At 41.3% G+C, this 17,194-nt stretch overlaps 1 protein-coding gene across 3 annotated transcripts in view; it reads right to left on the bottom strand.

The window, feature by feature from the left end:
• The window catches only part of nova2 (NOVA alternative splicing regulator 2), a 64,698-nt gene that overhangs the window by 37,164 nt on the left and 10,340 nt on the right, over positions 1 to 17,194 (bottom strand). For all 3 annotated transcript variants that reach the window (XM_017032010.2, XM_008308845.3, XM_008308844.3), the window contains one exon: positions 10,708 to 10,851. In XM_017032010.2, the coding sequence (XP_016887499.1) occupies positions 10,708 to 10,851 (144 nt within the window). The remainder of the gene's footprint in view (positions 1 to 10,707; positions 10,852 to 17,194) is intronic.

Raw genomic sequence — 17,194 nt, 5'->3', positions numbered from 1 at the left:
GTGTGTGAGGGGAGGGTGGCGGGGGGGAGGGGGGGGGTTACAATTTGTACCTGAGAGTAATTCTACACCTGTCTGCTTTGACATAGGAATGTAACCAGGTCACATGACGGTCTGTGAAATTAGGACTGAAGCCGACGTCGTAATCTCTGACGGACTAATTATGTTTCTCATCCCTCAGGCTGAAAACACACTGATGTGGTTGAAGATATATTTTAGAAACAGTGAAGGAAGCGTTCTGACACACCTGACCTTCATCACGTGATCAGTCGGACACGTCGCCAGGTTAAACAGGAAACAAACAAACAGGATGAAAGGATTAAAAAAGTCAAAAATGTTTGTTTTCATTTGTTTCTTCTCAATGATAAAAAGCAGCCAATCAGACTCAGTGGATATTTCCAGACAGAAACACTGAGACATATTTAAACTTGATTAACCAACTGATATTTTAGAAGGAGAGAGAATAATTTGAATAAATAAATGAAAAAAAAGTGCAGTAATAATAATAAAATGTATTCCGTTAGTGGACACAAAAACAAAAATGTAAAAGTCAACATTTTCATGACTTTTGCTGACGTGCTGAGCTCTGGTAGTAAGTGGAAGCTGCTGATACTGTAACACTGTACTGCGTGTCTATAAAATATAGTAATGGCTCCGTACCAGTCTGTACCACAGACACATGGTCCAATCCCTGCAGGACAGTTGTTGTTGATGGTCTTCAATACAAACACAAACATCTGAACACACACTCCAGAGCAGTGACAGGACAACCTGGAGTAATAGTTTGTTTCTTGGCCTCTAATTTTGGGTCTGTGACGTGACGGACTCATCACCTCCAGTGAAGGTCCAGTGATGCAGCAGGGGTCAGTGGTTTGAAAAGGTCACTTCCAGAGTGGCCAAACCGTGTTCCCTCCCAGTGAAGTGCTCTCTCAGAGTGTGTTCCCATGTTCACAGCCTCCACTGGGAGCTGAACCTCCAACCACCGACCGAGTCACTGATGTTCTTCATCAAGAACTCATGCAGAATGACATCCTTCCACCTGAGCAGCGGTGATACCACATATTGACACACGACCGCGTGAGCGATCAGAGACGACAACTACATACACACTCTTTGTGTTGGAATACTGCCATCTCAAACACAGGAGGGGAAGATACAAGATAAATACTTGTATCGAGGCTGACCACTGTACAAACACCTGCTAATTATAATCTATTTACTTTAGTATTGAAATCAAAACAGTGTTTGATGACTGTGAAGTCACAACTTAAACAATGAGAGCTGAATTATAATAAGCTAAGCTAAAAAGCTAAATAATAATAAGCTAAAAAAACCTGTAAACAGCCTGTATCGACGCTGAAATATTGCAATTTTTCTTTCTTTTTCGGTGTCTGTATGACGGACCTTAAACAAAACTATTATTTTTCCAAAACCCCAGCCCAAACAAACGCATCACGGACAAAAAAACCCTGACTATGAGGCTAACATGACGTCATTGACGACATACGTAACAACACTCTTTGATCCAACCTTTCTCAATCATATGGACAAATGAAGTAACGATGCCAACATTCAGTGGCCTGAGCTCAGACGGACCACAGACGCTCGTGATTGGCGTCAATTTAGCCGAGTGAACTGACAGATTCAGACGGAACCGAAGCAGCAGTCTAATTGAATGAATCATCTGGTTAGAAGTGACAAACAGCAGACGTTCATAATGAACGGGCGGCTTAATGAAGAGGGGAAATGGCTGACAAACAGGAAATTCATTACAGTTGCACATGCAAGGGTATGTGTGTGTGTGTGTGTGTGTGTATGTGTGTGTGATGTTTGATGGAGGCTCCTCCGTCTCTCAGACTGAAAGCTTGGAGCTGGTAAGAGGCTTAAACCCCCGCAATGAGTGATGCTGAAAAGTGGTGTGTGTGTGTGTGTGTGTGAGAGAGAGAGAGAGAGAGAGAGAGAGAGAGGGAGGTGTGTATTGGTATGTATGGTGATGCGGCCTAGTCAAACAGATGTGTGCAGCTTTTGATTGTGTAAGAGTGCGTGGGTGTGTGCGTGTGTGTGTGTGTGTGTGTGTTAAGGCAACAGAAATTGGAATCATGGCGTGGGATTAAAAATAAAGCTCTAAAATGGTGGTGCAGAGACACAGAGGACGGGCAGAGGAGACGCTGAAGTAAATAAAAAAAAATAAAAAAATGGCCGACTCCAACATCCTTCAATCATTTTCACGATGGCGACAAATGTTATCCCTAGAATTAGGTTGAAACAAAGGGAAACTGTGCAGAAAAGAAGGTTTTAAATATACATTTCCCCGGTGAAACCATTCAGAAATCCTGGTTTTATTGCCCTGGACAGACGGAGCTGCCGCCCAGTGACTCCACAGAACGAGGCCCCGCGTTTATAAGCAATCAGATTCCGTTTAGATTGGACTGATTGAAATGGATTACATATGATGGTGAAGTCACAGCTTCACAAAGAGTCTCGATGTGGAAGAAGACATTGTCCAGTTTCCACACATGACACACACACACACACACACACATTAAATGTTCATCTTTTCACTATGACCTCATGTGCTCCGGGTTCAGAAATCAGTGGAAAAATTCTGTATCTTTAGTTTAATTACGGTTGGAGTAACAAAGTTTGTGAGAACACATGATTTCACCACTGACACTTTTATTGGATGTTCTGCTAACTTCTCGTCCAATGAGGTCAGAGACTTTGGCAGTAGAATAATTGAAACAAACAAATGCAGCTCTGCTCCGTCTCAGCTGCACTGTTGAAGTTGGACAACTCACAGTTCTGAGGTTTTTATGTATTTTTATTAAAAATCCAAAGAGCCTCTGGTCCCGCGGCATTTGTATTCACCGCTGAAAATCCTTGTATTTTCCATTCGGTTCAAATGCTACGCGACCAGCTGACATTTTGAGTAAACACGTGGAATTTGCTCATTATTTTTTTATGTTTTTGGCAAGAAAAAAATATTATTTGAATGATGACAAACCTTTACAAGTCAGAGTTAGTTTTTGCACAGATTTTTACCCCTGAGATTCGCAGTAGATTTAAGGAAATTTACAAATGTGGCTACAGCAAAAAAAAAAAAAAAAAAAAGCAGCTAAGATTATAGAATAAAGGTTTGTATTGGAAAGAATCTGGCGATAATATCTGTATCACGATACGGGGTAATGATACAATATATTGCGATATATTGCGATATATTGCGATACTACAGGGTTTGTTTTCTACATTTGTGATCACTAGAGCATTAGCAGGATTGTTTGACTCAAAGTCTAAAACACTTAGCAAAATATATGCGGTATTTATATATTTGTTGTAAGTAAATTGTTGTAAGTAAAAAAATCAATACAGTGCTGTAGTATATTGATACGGCGAAATATTACAATTTTTCAGCGTATCAATATTTTCTTACACTCCTATTGTAAAAAAAGTAAAAAAAAATTCTTGAAGACATGTTTAATGCTATATTAAATAAACCAAACCAAAGTAGCTGCAGTAGTGTTTGAGTCCTAATTAAAAACAACATACTGTATGTTGGGTTTCACACCATGAGGTGATGCATGTATATAAATCATGAACAGTTTAAAACCTTTGTCACAATACTGTACAGAAGCCAAACGTGATTTGTTTTTCAATTTCTTTCCTCGGTTTCTTTGATAAACTCCTCTCACGAGCCTAAATTTTTTTTTTTCTGTTGAAATCGAACCATTCTGACTGACTATTACTGTTACAACCAAGAGCCTGAGTATTCACTACATCATGACAGTCAGTGGAGTTGGTGTGATGGATCACAGATGTTACCGAGACCTAACTCCTGTTTTATTTCTGGGTCGGTCTGCTCAGACGCTCAGTCCGGTCGGTCGTTAAAAACTCAACCGTAGCCATAAAAGTTCAACAGAAAAATCTGAAGGAAAGTTTGACGACACCGATGCTAATTCATTTCCTGTCTTTATGGCTTCATCCCCGCGTCTCAGCGATCCATTCGGTTCAAATGCTACGCGACCAGCTGACATTTTGAGTAAACACGTGGAATTTGCTCATTATTTTTTTATGTTTTTGGCAAGAAAAAAATATTATTTGAATGATGACAAACCTTTACAAGTCAGAGTTAGTTTTTGCACAGATTTTTACCCCTGAGATTCGCAGTAGATTTAAGGAAATTTACAAATGAGGCTACAGAAAAAAAAAAAAAAAAAAGCAGCTAAGATTATAGAATAAAGGTTTGTATTGGAAAGAATCTGGCGATAATATCTGTATCACGATACGGGGTAATGATACAATATATTGCGATATATTGCGATATATTGCGATACTACAGGGTTTGTTTTCTACATTTGTGATCACTAGAGCATTAGCAGGATTGTTTGACTCAAAGTCTAAAACACTTAGCAAAATATATGCGGTATTTATATATCTGTTGTAAGTAAATTGTTGTAAGTAAAAAAATCAATACAGGTCAATATCTCTGCGGAGATGAGGAGGAGGCGGGGAGGCGTCCCGCAGGTCGATTCTCATTATAAAACAGGTGTCGTTAATGAATATTTCATTGGACGCCATTTGTCCCAGTGCAGTACAGTAACTCATCAACCAGTGGAGCCGTGACTTATCTTAAATGGTCCTCGCTGGTCATGTGACCCCCGCACTTCTACCAGCCTGATTTACTTCTAATAAACTGTTGTGAGTCGCATGAAAAAATGTAAAAATGAGTTGACTGTCAGTCAGTATCCACTCTTTAACAGACAGAAACCTCACAGGTGGCTGCTGCACAACACGCCACTACTTTCACACAACTGTGATTGTGTTATTCTACATTAATGTTTCTTCTCTCTCAGTCTCCCTCCTCTCCCGGCGTCTGTGCAGTAGCTACAGTACGAGTCTTTCTTTCTTCCTCACCGCTCTCTCATCTTCGTCGTGGACTCACTCACTCCACAGCTACCCAGGTTATAAGAGCTTTGAGAGCGCCTCGTTCTGTACGCACACACTGAAGGTGAACGCTGAAAGGACGTTCACTCCCAGAGGAATGATGTCACCACAGCTATATCTATATACAGTGTGAATTATGTTAAACATGCGGCAAAAAATTAAAACTAAAATAATTCAAGTGGGATTATTACCGGAGGCTGCAGCTCTCGTTTATTCATTACAGGGGGAGCAGAGGAGCATCTTTTAATTTGGACGATGAAAAGATTAAATCACTGACAGAGACGGAGACGGAGACAGAGAGAGTGGGGGAGGCAAAGGGATGGAGACAGAAAGGGGGGAGACGTGGACAGAGAGGGTGAGAGAGAAGCTAAATTTGTACGAGCTGCCGCTCTGTGCTACATAAGGTACGTGATAAATCTGCTTTGCCATAATGTTGAAGAGTGGGGTGCATAGTGCCCTGTGTGTGTGTGTGTGTGTGTGTGTGTTTGGATGCATGCGCACGTGTAGATGAATAGTTGCCTGTCTGGTCCCTCGGTGCTGCGGCTGCTTTCTAATTGGTCGTCTGCCTAAGTGCTGCTGCTGCACTATTCTCCAGATAGATGGGATGGTGGGTGAGTCGCAGGAGGAGGGAGGGAGGGAGGAAGAGAGAGAGAGAGAGAGAGCAAAGGAAGGCAAGGAGGGCGAGAGGAATCGGGTGCAGGGAGGGAGGGAGAAATGATTGATGCCCAAGATGGAGCCGGATCGAAATGTGTGTGAATAAATTGGGAAATGAGGTCTGGGAAGGAGGTAAAGGAGGAGACGAGAGAGGAAGAGGAAGGAAGGAGAGCAGGGGAATGTGGACTGAGGACAGGAGAGCCGAGTAGGACAAGGTCATACCCTTGGACAGAGGTAATAATCTGGTTTAAAGCAGAGAGGGTTGATAGAAAATTGAATAAAACATGGAGGAGTCCATAGATTTTCAGAAAATCCTGATTTGTTTTTCAGTGAAGCCTCTGTTTTTAGCTCCGTGCTAAGAACCTCTTTTGTTTCTCCACGCAGCACTCGCTCTCCGCACAATTTAATTTCCTTTGAATGAAACGATTGCCTGGACTTGAAAGCGTAAAATCACTATTTGAATTCACGGATTAAGAGGAAGAACCCGACTCCCAGTCAGCAGCATCCAGCAGATCCTCCAACAGATTTTTTTTTTTTTTGCCAACATCCTTCACTGACTGCACCACTGCCAAACGCCACTTCAGCTTTATGATAAAGAACATACGTGCAGAAACCTGAGGCTCTCTCTCTCTCTCTTTCTCTCTCTCTCTCTCTCTTTCGGAGGATGATCTCATTCTGGACAGTTACTCCAAATTCTAACATCTGACGAGAACATTTTTATTTTCTTATCCACAGATCACATCTTGGAATGTTTTAAATGCTGCCTTAACTCTTTGGACAAAATCTCTCAACACCACGGTGCAGTTTTTTTTTTTCCTTTTTTTCTCAATTGCTAACAGACGGTGGAGTCACTTTCTGAAATCTCTCTCTTTCACAATCAGTGAAACGGAGGTTTTATGTGAAGAAAGCTGTGGATTTATTTTCCCTTTTTTTTCTCATGTAAAATCCTTGAAATGCACTTCAGTGACCACGTCATCAACATGGGGTCAATGTGTGAAAAGATGTTTTTGGAGTTGATTATTTCAGCCGACACTGAACTCCAGCCAAGAACTATTTTTATTTTTAATTAGTGAATCAAACTTTTAACACTAAACAGAAGACATCGATTTTTTTTCTTTTCATTTTTTTCTTTCCCTGACGGGTTTTCTTTGACAGCTGAGATGAGTGTGTGTGTGTCTGTGCATGTGTGTGTGTGTGTGTGTGTGTGTGTGTGTGGTGGGGTGGAAGTGTGGGGGAGGACTGGGGAGGAAAGGAGGCCAACTAATGTCTTCAGAGGAGTGAAAAGAGAGGAATGAGACTGAGACGAAGCCAAGACACTGCAGTAACTCTGCTCTGCTTATTAGACTGGTCCTGTTATTCCCAAAGCACACACACACACACACACACACACACACACACACACACACACTCAGGGCCCTGCAGCAGGTGGGCCTTTTGATTTGTCACCCAGGAAGAACCGTGTCTCATTTGCATACAGATGCCCCCTTCAGCGCAGAGGAAGACTGCACACACACACACACACACACACACACACAGACACACACAGACACACACACCTCCTTCAGTTCTCTCCCTCAGACTCATACAGCCTCCCTTTCTTTCTTTTCTCCTCCGTACTTCTCTTCAGTTCTGTCTTTCTTCATCTATGTGTTTTCAGTTCTGTTTTGGTGATTTTTAAATTTTTTTTTTTTACATATATATCTCTAATATAACGACTGAATGTCTCAGAATGTGATTTAACATGAATAAAAAAAAAACTGGTCCCAATGAGGGGAAACCCAATTTTTGTCACAGTTTAGATGAGAGCTGCAGCTGTCAATTACAAAACAAAACAAAAAATTCAGTTTCAGTTTTTCAGTTGATTTAGTTCTGAATGGAAGAGGGCAAAATAAAAATTCAACATCTGAACATCTCATGGTTCAGTCCAAACCAGTATAGAAAACAAAAAAAAAGTAAAAAACAAAAATGCAAAGCGTGACTTCGTAACCAAATGTAAGAGTTTTTAAGTTTTTTACTAACTTTCTTAGATTAATCAACAAATCGTTTTCAGTTTTCATTAAGAAGAATGTTATTGACTTATTATTAGGTGTTATATTAGGGGGTCTAGGACTGCAGTTACACCACCGACCACCAGGTTAGGTTTATGGTTTATGGTTATCACCATAAAGACTCTTAAAGACTTTATGAATGTGTTGATCAGTGCAGGGCTGGAGCTGCAGTCTGCAAACAGGCGGCTGTTGTTCAACACCGACACACAAGACTGAGATCTCTGCCAACCAGAACAGATGTAAGGTGTGACGGCTTCCAACGCACAGAGAGGGAGAGGGGGAGGGAGAGAGAGAGGGAGGGAGGGAGAACAAAAATTAGGGAGATATTAAAAAAGCCAGGAATGCAGAACTGATTTCTTACAGTGTTTTCCCAGTGTTCCTGAATGTTCCACAACACGTCACACTGAATTCATGCTTCTGGTTTTCACCAAAAATCAAAGTGACTTTTACTTTGTACCTCAGTCAAAGCAGTGTCTCATCATTAACAGTTGATTCTACGACCAGAATCGTGAAAACTTCATCCATAAACAGTGTCTTTATTAAGATTTTATTTGACATTTTATGGCAAAAACTGCAGCACGTTGGCACCAAAAACCCAAACAAAGGGTTAACTCTCAGCAGCAGCCACGTTGTGTCCCGACACAGTCACAGAATTTCAACTCCAACGCCAAAACCTGGGACGAGGAGACATATTTAAGAGCAGCTCTTTCTAACAGAGCTGGAGAAACTTCAAGCTGTGATCGTCTGGGAGGTAGTGGTTATATCAGAGGCTCCACAGGAGCCACAACAATGTTCTGTTCTGTGGGATTGCTGACGCGTTGTTTCACTGTCAGCGTGTTGCTGCGATCTCACCACCAGGGGTTCATTTGTGTCTTGGAGGAATTCTGAACGTGGTGGATTTTATTTTTCGGAGATAATACTAATATGTAATATGTGAAAATATTATAGTAAAGAATACCCAAATATGTATACACATTTATATTTTTAAATATTACGGTTATAAATTATGAAATACAGTCACACAGCAGGGCAGGAGGAGAATCTTGAATTGAATCTATATTTACATTTATACTGAATTTAATCCATGTTGAATCTAAAAAAAAATTTGGTATTTCAAATACTGATATTTTAAATATTTTAGGAAGAATATTTGAAAGGATATTTACTAATACATGTCATCATCAGGGTAAAATGTTAGTCTCGTTAAAACGACCTTTAATTAAATGGATGTTTTAACGTCACAACAATAGTACCAGGAGTAAAGATGGAGATACTGGTCACATCAGCTTTTCACCATAACCAGTTGCTCACCGGGTCAGTTAGTGATCGTGTGTTTTCCGACTGCATTAAACGTCTCTTCGCTCTCATGGGTAGTTTATTTTAGTAGATCGACGACATCAGCAGTTTGGAGGTGTTTGAACATCAGGGACGAAGACAGGAGTGAGTCTGACTCTACTGTTAAAATAATATTATATTATATTTTTTATATATATCTCACTTATTTATATTTGATTTATATAAATATTTATATTATTACGAGATATTTTGCCGTCTTCTTGTAGTATATACAGTGTGCTTAAAATACCGTAAAAACCCTAATAATCGCCAACGCTGTGCTTGTTTGGAGAACATGAAGTACTTGGCTGAGCTGGACGAGGGGCCGTCGTCGTGGTTAAGCCAGGAAAAACCTCATCTTCGCCGGGTTTTCCTTGACAACCACCTTCACTGAACCCTGTCGGTGCTCAGAGAGCCGACAGAAAAGTGCGGTCCCCTCGTGGTTGTGGGTGTAATACTTGTGGTACCAATTGTAATTCTAATACCCTCTTTGATCCGCGATGTTGTGTAAGTGTCAGCGTGTGTCAACATACTCCCACCCTCACGACCACGCACCGTTACATCACACACTGCAGGACTCACAGCAGCCACCGTCCGTCCTCTCACATCAGCACGGCCATTTATGGATTATTAGAAATAAAATATTCCAACCCATACTCTGAATGAACTGAGCACAGCGGCCGATCATTAAGTGAGTGAAAACACAGCCGCTGCTCCTTCCCAGTCCTGAGCTGTCTATTTCCACACCAGCCTTTTTCTCACTGCCTCCTCCTGACACCGGCCAAACTGCTGCCAAAACCATTTGTCTGCCACCGTTCCAGCTTCCACCGCTGTGGCAAAGACTGCGATCTGTTCTATAAATAGCGCCAACTCTGACTGGAGTCTTCCTGACCTGAGATGCTGATTGTGTCATCTCTACTACACTGTTTAATCAGGTTAAACATGATAATCAGGAGCACGGCTGTAACTCATCAAAAACCTGTTTCCCACGGTTTTCACACGGCTCTGAAAGTGTTTTCTTTTCCCCAGCGTTTTTAAATATAATGTGTTTTGGGTTTTTTTTAAACCCTTTACAGCAAACCTGCCTCACATTTGCAGCTCATACATGCAGGTCCACTCATTCAGCAGCTCAGCAGACCACGTGCAGCCAAAGCCTCCCGTCCTGTTTCCATGTTAAACGTCACATCAGGACAGGATTAGGAGTCTGAACAAATAGAATTTATCATTTCTAATCCTTACGTCATCGTCTGTGTAACGACCACTCACCGCACAGACCACACGGAGAATGATGTGTAACCACCGTCAGTGTCAAACAGCAGTGGAAGTCGTTACTGTGTATGTTTCTACACTGCACCCGTTTCATCATCAGCTTCTGTCCATGTGTTTCCCATGTCTGTGATTTTAACATCATGAAAAATTGATGGATGAGATAATGAAATGTCTTACAGTACTGATGGATTCAAACACTGAAGCATCAGTCTGTGGAGACAGAGCTGAGCCATCCCATAATATACGGTGTGTACAGTTTGATTAAGAGCGTCTGCTTTGTGACAAATACAGAGAACATGAGAACAGAGATGAGTGTGACAAATACAGAGAACATGAGAACACAGATGAGATTTTTCATCCGTCCATCCATCCACCCATTCATCCATCCATCCACCCATCTGTCCATCCATCCATTCATCCATCCATCCATCCATCCACCAGCGGTGACCCGGCCGACTCTTACCAGGGTAGAAGTCTTTGGATTTGGACAGTTTGATTGTGGCTCCAGTCTCTTTCTGCAGCTGGACGATGGTCTGGCCTCCCTTCCCGATGATCGAACCGGCCGCATAGCTGGGAATCAAAACCTTCAGGAAGTACTCGCCTTCCTCTGCAGCAGGAAAAAGGGAAAAGATAAAGTGAGAAAGAGAAGCAGCGGCTGCACCGCGGCTCACAGACAGTAACAGTCGGTGCTCATGCATGTCTGTTGTTTACACAGGCTGTCAACGTGCAGTTGACAATTTTACACATTTTTGGATCGATAATTGCATAACTGTTAGTAGGATGATTAATGAAGCGACATCTTTTCCTGTGAGTGAAAAAAAGACAGTCAGTAAGTAATCTCACTCTGACAGAACAGATGTGAGCTGCTGCTGCTGCTGCATCACTACGCCAAGGCAGAATTATTTGTCTCCCCTCCTCCCCCCCGTCTCATAGGACAAACCCAGTCCCTGAACAGGCTCATAAATTCACCCAATCACATCAAAGACTGACTGATATCTCTGACAACTAATTATTTCCTAATCTGATGATTTAATGTTGGCAGTATCTCTCTCTCTCTCTCTCTCTCTTTTCCCTCCACATCCATTTACGTGAGTCTCTGAACACTTTCTCCAGATTGGTCTGATCTAATTTGGGCAACAGGCCCGAGGAATCTGGTCCTCGTCATCGCTTTGGCACCGGGACGGAACGGAGCGATCTGTTGTACTTCAGCTTTGTTTTTAAGAGCCACAGATAATGTCACCCGTGTGCAACACCACAGTGATGTCCAGGCTGTATGTATGTGCTGTAAACACACAAACTAACCGTCGTCGTCCTCATCGCACGGCCCACTGACACTGAAGCAGTTGTCTCTACTGACAACTTTTTTACGGGAAAAATAAAAAGCTATAAAAAATTTGTAAAACCCTTAAAAATTCACTTAAACCTGGATTTAAAAACATCACAAAATATTAATTTGCTTAACATAAGAAAAAAAAGAAGAAAAAATCTGTAAAAACAACATGCAGAGAATTTTACTTAGAATTTTTTTTCAGACTTTAAATATCAGGAATAAAGAAAAAAAATCTTTTATTTATCTATTCACTGACTAATTCAGTGTTTTTCAACCTTGGGGTCGCGCCCCCACATAGGGTTGCGTGAAATGTCTCTTAATTCATTAAAAAAATAGATTACTGATAAAAACAATTTACTATTTATTTTTCTTAAACCTATGATGACCAAACGCACTTGTAAACAACTGTTTTCTTTCATTTTCATGAATATAAATTGATCATGTGACTGCACAAGCGACTAAAATGTCTCTGTGGCTGCCAGAAATTTGTGATGTCAAAATGGGGTCACAAGCCAAAAAAAGGTCAGGGAACCACAGCTTTGAAGAGACTCTCAAACCAAAATATATTTCTTTAAATACAGAGACATATATGTAGTTACTTTGTCATAAACTGAAAACCCTCGGAGCTCAGGCTGACACTGTAGGACCTTTTCTCCTCTGAGTCGCCGTCTCTGACCAAATATAACATTATTAAGCATTTAGTTCGGTGTTTTCTCACGTCAGTAGTTACATTAATAAATTATTAGATTAAATATTTAAAAACAACATCAAATTAACTTCAGCATCAGCACTAAAACGAGCGAATGCTCTCTGAGTCATCGTGATTGTGACCGTCTCAGCTGCCCTCCCCTGCAGCTTTCTTAATATTTGATAATCCAGGACATGTAACCTCAGGAGGCAGATTAAAATAGGATTATTATTACAGGGGCACAGTTTCCTGCAGAGGCCACGCACCTCCAAACACACACGCTCTCTGTCTGCTACCAAAGAAAAACAACTGTGAAATGAAAGGGAATACGGATGCTGCGGCGTTCGCTGTGATGTCATCGGGCCTGGGAGACTCAGAGTCCTGTGTAGCGACGATTACCATTAATGACTGTCTCTAGTCCTGCTGTTAACACTAACATTTCAACGAAACAGAAATCTGAAGGTGTTCAGAGGTTTGAAAAAGGTGCAGCTGCAAAAAGCAGACCTGCCAGGAAGAGCGCCCTCTATTGGCTGTATGTAGAGCTTGTTACATATCCCGCAGCTCAAGCAATCAGACTGAAATATCTGAAACTCACAATGTGATGCAAGCTGAGGCAATTCTGGAGCCTTTGACAAGATGTGACTTCAAAATAGAAATGGTAAAATAAATGACTCAGGTCTCATTTCACTGTAAAATCTGATCCAAGTGAAACTTTGAAGGAGTCAAACGGTGTTCAGTGAACTATAACGGGTGACTGTATCAACACGGAGTTAGTACAATGAGTTGGGAGGGCCGTGAACTGGGTGGTCTCTGCTCTCGACTCATCTCTGGGTCTGATGCCAAGTCAAAGAACGAGCGCAGAGGCAGGAAACTTGACGCTTCCCCTGCCCTTCCTCAGTCGCTGATGAAATACAAAGAACAGGAAGTTTAAACATGAATGCAATGGAAAGAGAGGTTAAAAAAAAGGGAGAACTTTGCCAGTCGAAAGATAAATATGTCAAATCTTTTTGTGGTGGTTTGGAGTTGATTTTGTTGATAATGTGGTGGTTTGGAGTTGATTTTGTTGAGATCATAAACTTGACCCTGGGGTTCAAACCTTTAACCTTTCCTTTATCCCCTCCTTCCTCCAACACTTCCAAAAGCTGAGTTTTCTCACCCCTACCCCGACTCCCCCAACGATGTCTAACACACACACAAACGCAGTTGTGTTTCACCAGTCACACCTTAAAACAATGTTTCGATCAATAAGTCCATTATGACGCCGTGTGGGTCATGTGACCACGGACTCCACTCCTGAGACTGAGACTTTTAGTGACCTCACAGTCTATTACCCAGTGTTATTCTGAACTGCTGCATGAAAACACATCACCCTGCTGGTCACGCTGCTGTTACTGCAGCGACAACAACACTTTATACACTAAAATTAAAATTAAAAAAAAGTTAAAACAATTTAATTTAATTAAAAATCTCCAATGAACGTGCATTACTAACGTAAATGGAGATCATTTTTATCAAGTTCTTCGTGGTGAAAACTGTGAATGTCTCTCACAAAAACCAAACCTACACTGGACTCCACAGCGTTCCGACTCACCCCAGGGTCAACAGTTTCTTCTGCTTCATTCTGGTTTTAACATCGTTTACATGTCGTGACTGTTGCTCCCTTTTAGTCAATCTTTGTTTCAAATTTGCCAAAAAACAGCCGTCACAGCATCCAACACGTCTGGACCTGGACCTCAGCTCAGCTTTTCCTATTATCTCTGTCCTTTTGTTTCTCCCCTCTTCCTCTTCCTCTTCCTCCTCCTCGTCTCCTCTCCTCTCCTCCGTGTGCTGCAGTGACCCACTTAGAGAACCAAGACATGGACTGACCTGCTTTTGATAAAGCCTGGCTAATTATATCCAGCCTGTATTAATAAGCCAGGGGAATTGGTAAATAACACACACACACACACACACACACACAAAGACAGAGAAAAGGAGAGATAGAGAGAGAGAGAGAGAGAGACATACGTAGAGACCAGCACATCGGTGGCACAAAAAACGAGCCGACTCACTGACACCTCCTCCACCAACAGACCATTTCCGTCACCCACTCAACAACCTACACACACCTCAGTGACTCACCCTGGAGGTCAGTGAGGATGAGGACCGGGTGAAGGACGTCATCACCTGCACTAGTTACCTGGTAAACCTCGGTAAAGGTTACCATGTTAAATGTTGAAAAAAAAAAGTCTTAATTAACGTCTTCATTTTTTTTAATTACCGTAAAAATAATTGCTCAGTAAATTAATTTCAATTTCAAAATTGTCTGTGTTTGTCCAACTGTGGTGGAATCGCACTGATGTTCTGTGGTTTACAGTGCCTCTGTGGGAGCACTCTCTTTTTTTTTCTTTTTTTTTTTTTGGCCCTGAAAATACGAGTCAACGACTTGTTTTTTATCATTAAACACAGGGTTATGTAACACAGATTGAAATGCATTTTGGGTGCAAAGCTTTCAGCCAGTTTGATAACTGCCCTGACTCAGAGCTCATGAAAACACAACAACTTCCAAATATTAACAAGAAGAGTTTAAAACTGTGCTGCACTTTGGACGTCCTCCTCCCACGCCGCACCGTCCGGACTTACTGTTTTCACAAATGTTTTATCAACATTCCTCAGGTTCCGCCGGCTCTGTCTAAAAGCCTTCGCAGATACAAGACCATAATGTTTACAGAATGAAAAGTGTTTTGTATACAACTTTAATATTTTTTTTAACTATGTTTTCCTGGAGGGTTTGGTGTTTTGACTCTGAAGTCAAAGCAGAATGAATTAAAAAAAAGAAGATATAAGTGTATTTAAAACACTTATACTAATTATACTAACACTTATTATACTAATACTGCTGCTCCAGACCATAGGAGTACTTATATTTATACAATATGTTTGATACATTTGATATTTTTTGTATCTGTTTCTTCATATAATGCTGAAATGAATACGGTGTTCACAGCAGCAAAATTAAATCTGTCAAATGTGGGCTGTGTTATACAAAGTGTTGTTAATTTCTTTTTCTTTTTTATAGGGCCTTAAAATGTTACAAAATGTGTAACAAAATCCATGTATGTTTATGTAATATTAGTAGAATTTATTCAAACGTATTAAATCAGATCCAGTGACAACATTGTCCACAAATCAAATTCTTGATTTCATTTTTAATCCGTGTCATCTCCGTGTGTAAGAACTAAGTCCTTGGTTGATCTACCAGAGCACAACAAGCAGCTGGAGGCTCAGCTAGCCCTGCTTGACCTCAACACAACTGCCCTCTGACTGAGGTCACCCAGGCCTCACCCACACAAATTAAAATGTTGTGGTGAAAACCTTTTGAAGTGGTGGGTGTTCAGAGAGGAAAAAAAAAAACGTAATTTGTTGAACATCTGACCAGAAAATGTTGTTGTTGGAGTTTTAAAGAAACAACAAATCCATAAATAAGAGAAACCAGAAGCAGAGAAGTGAAATACTCAGGAGCCACGAGTTCACTATTAATGAGCAGCCACAGAGGAGCGTATAAGAACGCTGTTCCACACAGACATGGGAGAATTAATGAGAGGTTGTTGTAAATGAATCTGCTTTGCCCGAAAAAAAGTCTCAACCCGTTCAATCAGGTCTCACTCCTTTTTCTTTCTATCGTTCTTTTTTTGAATCTTGCTGATGCGAAGCATTCATAAAGATACTCTCCACTGCACTGCTTTCAGGCATCGCTCTGGTGCTGACAACATAATAAGCATGTAAACGTCCAGTCCACATAAGAACGTCGGCGCTTCATAATAACGCCCTGATCGTCGCCCATTACTTTTTATTGCTGAAGAGAGGAGTTCGTACAGAAGAACTTCAGCACCAACGTGACGGAGAACGGTACGACCTCAGAGCAGCCACTGAGATTAGGTTCACATACAGATGTATATTTATATATATATATATTTATATGAAAATATATATTAGGGCAGGGCAGAGAATTGAAAGTTTTAATCACGATTAATCAACAATTCGCAAAAAATCCAATAACATTTTGGATTTGGAATACAATTTTTTTGTTGTATCAATTGGTAGTTTCAGGATTGGGTTTGAGACGATGAACTTTTTAAGAATATGTTTCATAATACAGTGAAATAGCCCATAATAAAAAAGTTAAGATTCCTCCACTGACTCCAGCACAATAGGTGATGTGTTGAACGGTAAAGTTCTATGTTAACAGTTCAGAGAGTCGGCGAACCTCCAGAGAGAGAGAGAGAGAGAGAGAGAGGGAGAGAGAGAGAGAGCTCCTCAAACATGACGACAACAGAGCCTTCACCAAACACACACACACCACCAACACACAAAGACACTTTTTTGAACAAATTCCACAACTTTCTCCAAGAGCAAAGACACTGAGGACAGTTTGAACAAAGCCGTGACCACAGAGCACCGTGTGTGTGTGTGTGTGTGTGTGTGTGTGTGTGTGTGTGTGTGTGTGTGTGGAGCTGCAGTGTCTCTACAGCTGAGTAAGTAAAGAGCTCCCTACTGGTCACTGTGATGAGAGCCATTGTTTTCACTCCTCTAAGAAACACATTCAGAGGGTAATCCCTGCAGTCACACACACAGGATGTACACACACTTCTCTTTTATATACACTCTTCTGTACGTGAGTGTGTGTGAAGAATGCGTATGTGTGTATCAATCCATTTTTTGTGTTTTTTAAAAGAGCAAGACGAGCTGGAGTCGGGCTCACAGGACTTGGTTTAATATTAATGGCGACCCGTCTTCCTCCAACTCACTGGGTGAGTAAACAGACCAATCTGTTGCTAAGGCCCCGCTGGACCGGCCAGGCCCAGAATAGGCTCTCCATGCTGGAGGATTGAAGGCTCAAATCCTGAGATCTGATGTCCACGGGTCTAAAGGGGTTGTGGGGCGGGGGGGGGG

Source organism: Cynoglossus semilaevis, chromosome 4 (genome assembly GCF_000523025.1).
Source record: "Cynoglossus semilaevis isolate Cse_v1.0 chromosome 4, Cse_v1.0, whole genome shotgun sequence".
NCBI lineage: Eukaryota > Metazoa > Chordata > Actinopteri > Pleuronectiformes > Cynoglossidae > Cynoglossus > Cynoglossus semilaevis.
Note: the sequence above shows the minus strand (reverse complement) of the source record. Positions and strands in the feature narration are given on the sequence as shown.